General features: G+C 44.8%; 1 protein-coding gene across 12 annotated transcripts in view; it reads right to left on the reverse strand.

Annotated features, from left to right (window-relative positions):
• The window catches only part of Nbea (neurobeachin), a 558,554-nt gene extending 553,531 nt beyond the window's left edge, over positions 1–5,023 (reverse strand). For 11 of the 12 annotated variants that reach the window (XR_001783693.2, XM_006501527.4, XM_017319586.2 and 8 more), the window contains exon 1: positions 4,247–5,023. Coding sequence is in view for 11 of the 12 variants with exons in the window: in XM_006501527.4 (XP_006501590.1) it covers positions 4,247–4,510 (264 nt within the window). In the remaining variant the exon portion in view is untranslated. The remainder of the gene's footprint in view (positions 1–4,246) is intronic. The other variant, NM_030595.1, reaches the window with a different exon arrangement.
• Positions 5,024–6,020: the final 997 nt, after the last annotated feature.

Consider the following 6,020-nt stretch of genomic DNA (forward strand, 5'->3'; position numbering starts at 1 on the left):
TTCTAAATGAACAAAAAGTACATATGAATCAATGTAATACCACTACCCTGGGAAACAAAATGGAGCTGGGCTGTGAAATCTACTATTTAGCAAGAGTCAAGAAAGAACATTGTGACATTTTCAATCAGTGGCATAACTGGTACCAAAGAAAATGTATAAACTAAGTATTTACTTAAAATTACAAAACTTGATCACAGAAAGCTACATATTTGTTGCTTTAGTGTCATTAAATGACTATTTTTAGTGTTATTATATGAAACATATATCCTTAAGTTCCTTAAGATACCAAAACTTATACTATGTATTTAGCTTTCCATACTAAATAGCAATAATAAATATATAGGCTACTTTAGAAAGCTCATGTGTCAATATATATTAACATCCAAGAAATCCTTTTAATACAAATAAACATGGTTTTATTACAATTAAATACTCCCATGAGTCTACCTAAGATATAATTGTGATTTGTTATTTGTTTTTGAGATTGTAAATTAATTTCACTGTTCTTTCATCCCCTTTACTCCCTCCAAACCATCCCATATATCCCTGCCTGCTCCCATTCATACTTTTTTTCAGTAACAATTATATATTTTTAATAAATTCAATTTATACATATTTGGCTTATGAAACTATGCCAGTAAAAATAAATTATTCTGATTATCAACTTATAATCGAATAGAGTCTCAAGGAAAAATTATGATCACAATTTAGGACAAAAAAATAACAAAATTCTCCCTCCTCACAAAACTGTCATGACCCACATACCAAAAAAAATTAATAGTTTAAATGCTCTCATATATTTAATTGAATCTCTTAATATACTAAATAATTGCATCACTTGTATTTTTAAAAGAATTAGAGAATTATTCTCATAACTAAAGACAAAAATGATACATCTCATAGTAATTAATTAAAATAATCTATATGCTCATGACAAAAATTGAGTTCAATAATCCACGAAACAAATCTGCAAGACTATAGGTAAATTCTAAATTATAATTAAAAATTATACTACCTAAGGCAGATTTAAAAGCACTATTGTAATTATTTCATTAAATATTAATTCTCCATTTATCTTTTCTAAAAATTTGTTAAAAAGAAACTTCCACGTTCTAAACAAAGATAAGACATGATGTGTACACAGAATTTATTTGGAGGAAGTAGACTTTCTATAAATACAAGTGAAGTATGTTTACAATGGAAACAATAGACCAAGTAGGCCTGCTTTACAAGAGAAAGCTAACCATAAAAAAAACTCTTCAACATAAGCTCTCTTAACTACATTTACGTATTCCTCCTGAAGCTAAAGCTTCTTGACAAACTAGTTTCTATCACTGGTGGATCCTCAAAGAAAATTCTTCACCACACACTCTCCTTGTAACCTTATTTTCAAACTAGCACAACCATCTTCTGATAGCTCTGCCTCATCTTTGAATGTTTACAGTCACCTCCAATACCGTGAGAAACAATGTAATCACCTACAACAACATCATTCACTTTATCTATTCCACTCTGATTCTTCACTACAACTGGCCTGACTAGGAGAACAGACCTCTACCTTTGATAAAGAGCAAAAAATTCTAAGCAGAACTATGATGAAGTTCTGTATTTTACTACATACTTAAACTTTAATTTGGCAAATTTTCTTAGATAAGGCAAATATGAGACAGCATCTGAGGATCAAATATCAGTATTTCATATTTTCTCATTAAACAGAAAGAATGAATGAACAGGAAAAACAAATATTTTGTCAAAGGTGACTACACCAAGGGTACTGTCTAAACTCTCAGTTGCTTTAGTTCCCCTCCTTTCTTTTCTGTCACAGGGCAATGTAAGATATTTCACTGTTCCCACCTAACATTATTCTTTCACATTTTAAATTAAAACTGAAAGTAAAGAAAATTCATTTTAGAAATTGTAAAGGCTTCCAACTTCTAACAAGTCACTCAAGTACTCTAAATGAATTCTGGCTATGTTTATTCTTAAATACAAATGAAGCTTTGATAATTATTGTAATGATAAATATTCTTTTAAGAACCAACTTGAAACTCCATAATTTCAATTATGAGTACCTTTGAACAATAAAGTTCAAACCTACAATTCAAAACCTACACTTCATAGAGCTAATTCAGGAACTACAATACAGCCAACAACACATTTTGTCATCTACTCTATATACCAAGTTCCCATCTAAAAATAAATGGTTTCCCTTAAATCCATACAAAGAGAATTTACACCTACTATTTCTATGCCAAAAATCAATCTTGGGAATTAAGGTGTACGTGACTTGGTATCACACTATTTCTAAAGTCTATAAGCTAAGAGTAAATATCTAAATAGAAAAAGAAAAATGTTTGCATCTGTCATGGCAGATTTCATTGCACTGAAGAGTTAAATTTCTTTTTAGCACAAGAGAAATACTTCACTTCCTTTTTTTAGTCTACTGTGTATCTAAAGAACCCCCATCTGTTAAGAACTGATCCAGCAGGCATGGCTGTTGCTTCAGAGTCCACACTGGTTCCACATTCAAATCAGTTTCTAGCTCGTGAGAGACCTACTGCCTCATATCAGGCTACATTGTGCATACAAGTAAGCACAGAAATGCCGTTACCACAGCATCTAAAGTAACAAATCCTATTGGCCTCAGAAAAACGGAAACACTCAAAATGTGTGTGTTCTTTAAATATACATAAATTGAGTAGCAGCTAATATGTTAATATTGTTCCTTGAGATGGCCCAGCTTTTCTTCTATAAAAAAAAAAAAAGAAGAAGAAGAAGAAGCAATAAAAATAATTATCTTTAAGAAGCAAGGTAAAACTACCTCTCACCGCTGCCACCACCACCCCCGCCCCCAGAAAATCCCATTAGTGTTTTGAAAAGAACTGGTTACACCTATAGGATGACAATCTCACAAACTTACACTGATTTTTGTGGTGACTTATTTGACGGAGTTTTGCATTCAAGCTGCAATACATACAGAGAAGCAATGGCAGGTGACCTAGCTTTGAGTTGACACACTAGCAAAAAGAAGACAAAAAGTACTCCAACTTTTCCACGAATTTCAAAGGTGCAAAAACAACAGAGTTATCTAATCCACGTCTCAGGGTACCACTGCCACAGCAGCAGTTTTCTTTCAATTTTCCAAAGGCACCAAACAGAAATAATTGCTTCTCTGAAAAGTCAGACCTCATGAGTGTTATAAAAATCCCCAGCAAGCATTTTTCTTTATATTCCTGCGACTTCACACCAAATACAATGGTCAACTGACTGTTACTGACTCACACCTTGCCTTCCCAAACCCAGCCTTACTGAATGTCAAAGGCTAGACAATGCAGAGGAAGCCGGGTTTTTAAGAAGCTTTGCTGAAGAAAGGCAAAACCAAAAACAAAAGAAATGCATTTGCAAAGCGCAAAAGCCATGACCTAGCCTCAATTATGCTCTATTTTGGCTCTTCCTCTCCTTCTGCTGGACCAAGTCATCTTCAACATTGTTTAGGTTCTCTGTAGCTAGCGCAGAACATTAAGTCATACACACTTCTGCAGTAACTCTCTTACCATGAAAGGAGCCAAAACCTAGGCTGCCTTTCAAATCTTTCTTCTGGTCTTTATCCTCAAGCCACCGCAACCATAGAAACCAACCTGTAAGATCCGGTGCCCCCCTTACATTTTAACACCTTCTGCGCCCCACACCCGTAAAGGTAAGAGATCAGCATATCTGGAGAGATACTACAAAGAGGTGAAGATTGCCTAGAGATGGAGGTAGGGGTGAGTACAGGCACAACACGCTCCATCACTGCCACGGAATGTATTTAAAGACAGATGCAAAATCTGCATCATTCGTCGTCCTCCCTGGAAAACCCAGCACCCCAGCTGCTCAAGTTGGAACCAGTGCGCTTCTCCCATTTCAGGAGCACGGGAGGGGGTGGGGGCTGGGGCGCTTGGGGGGACTCGGGCTCTAGGGGCCGGGCTGTCACCCTCTCAGAGCCACAACACGGACAATTAAGAGATGGGGAGAAGAAACTCCCAAAGGACCTGAGGGCCGCTTCACACCTCCACTCACGGCCCAGGCCCTAAGGACCGACCACTCGTCGGAAGTGCCGGGTTGAGTTGGGCACCGCGCGGGTGACAGGAGGGAGGTGGCGCGGCCGTGGCTGCGCGCGGGCGGGCGGGCGGGCGGACGGACAGGAGGCTGAGGGACGCGGGGAGGCAGGGCGCGGACGCCCGGGGTTGGGAGGGGGGGCGCTTACCAGGTTGAGCACGGTCTCCACGATGTCCCTGTTGCTGACCTCGCCGACCTGTATGAGTCCGATCAGAACGGCGAATTTCATACGGATGTTGCGGATCGGCACCGAAGGGTTGATCATGCCCGCCGGCAGCACCACCGGGCCGGAGCCGGCCGCCCCCCGAGGCTCCCCCATGGCGCCTCCGCCGCCTGCACCGCCGCCGGCCCCGACGGCCAGGAGCGCGACGGGCTGCGGCTCGAGCCCCGGGCCCGGCTTGTCGCTCGCCATCCGCCCCGCTGCTGAGGAGCTGTGCAGCGCCGCCGCGCCGCCTCCGCCGGTTCCGTTATCCCCGCCGCGGCCCCCGCCCCCCGGCCGGCGCCTCGCAGCCCCAGCATCCACCAGCGCCGCGGCGCCGGGCCCGCTCCCGTCCGCGCCTCAGCCGGGCCCGGCAGCCGTGCGCGGCGCCTCGCCGACCGCCTCCGGGGACAGCCTCAAGGGTCGCTTCCGAGGTCTCCTCCCGGGCTTGCCGCAGCTGTCTCCCCAGCGAGCTCACGGTCCGCCTCAGCGCTCGCCTCACGGAGCTCCTCGCAGATCGCCTCGGCGCTCTCTGCACCGATCTCCCCGGCTCGCTACCGCCGGCCCGGCCCCCCGCGAGGATGCCGCCTCGTCTCGCACGGCCCTCCGCCCTCCGCCGGGGGCCAAAGCTCGGGCCGCTGCCACCGGCGCCGCTGTTGTTGTGAAGCCCCGACGCCGCCGCTCACTCCGCCATGTTGCCGCCCCCTGCCTGCGGTAGCGGCCACTGCGCCTGCGCGCAGCTTGGGGGGGGCGGAGTCCTCGCTGCACCCCCTCTTTCTCCCGGCGCTCCTCCTCCGCATCCCTCACCCCTCGTCCCTCCCCCACGCGCTGGGACCGGGCCGACAGGTGAGCAGGTGCGCGGGGAGGAGTCGCGAGGGGAAGGACAGGGCTCGCCCGTCCGCTCTCCTTCCCCCTCGGCCTCGCCGTGCGGGCCACGTGCGGTGAGTGGAGGGCCACCTGCTCCCGGCCGCCTTTGCCTCCTCCTGGTCCACCTTGGGTCCGCGGCCCCACCTCGCTGCGGGGGTCTGGAGACAGGCCCAATGTCGCCGGGCTCTTGCCACAGCCCGTGGAGAGGCTGACACCTGCTCACACGGGCGCGGCTTAAAATAGATGCTGTCAAACCGGGAGCCTCTCTGCCAAGCTAGTTCTTGAACTCGCCTCCCTGACTACCCTCATGAGGTGGTTGGGTAGGTGCAGCAAATCCCCTGCTAGAAATCCCCAAAGATCCTCAGGTATGATGCCAGTGGGTGGGTGATCTCCCTTTTCCATAGGCGTATGAGGTTCACAAGAATTGTATGAATTATCAAAATACATTGGAGGTCCTCACGACCAGCCTTAGTCCGTGAGAAAATTTCAATTGAAAACATTATAACACGCACATGGCAATATCTCTGATGGCACTGAGTTAAAACCACGTAAGTATGACTGGTGGTTTCTTCCTTGACATCAAGGATATAGTTTCTTTAATATTTCAAGTGGTCAGCCCTTTTCGATAAAGACATATTGCCAGTCACCAGAAACATTAGAAATCCTAAGGTGTATTCAAATCATTTAAATTGTCATCCCAAACAAAGAAATGGTCAGTATACAAATGAATCATAATGCATAATTTATTACTATTCATCTTCTTTGACTGGTAACTCCCATGATACAGGATCTTATAAACATTTCAAAAGTACCATAGGGCAAACTTTCTTAATACCTGTATTTTCAATTAGTTCTT

Source organism: Mus musculus, chromosome 3, assembly GCF_000001635.26.
Source record: "Mus musculus strain C57BL/6J chromosome 3, GRCm38.p6 C57BL/6J".
NCBI lineage: Eukaryota > Metazoa > Chordata > Mammalia > Rodentia > Muridae > Mus > Mus musculus.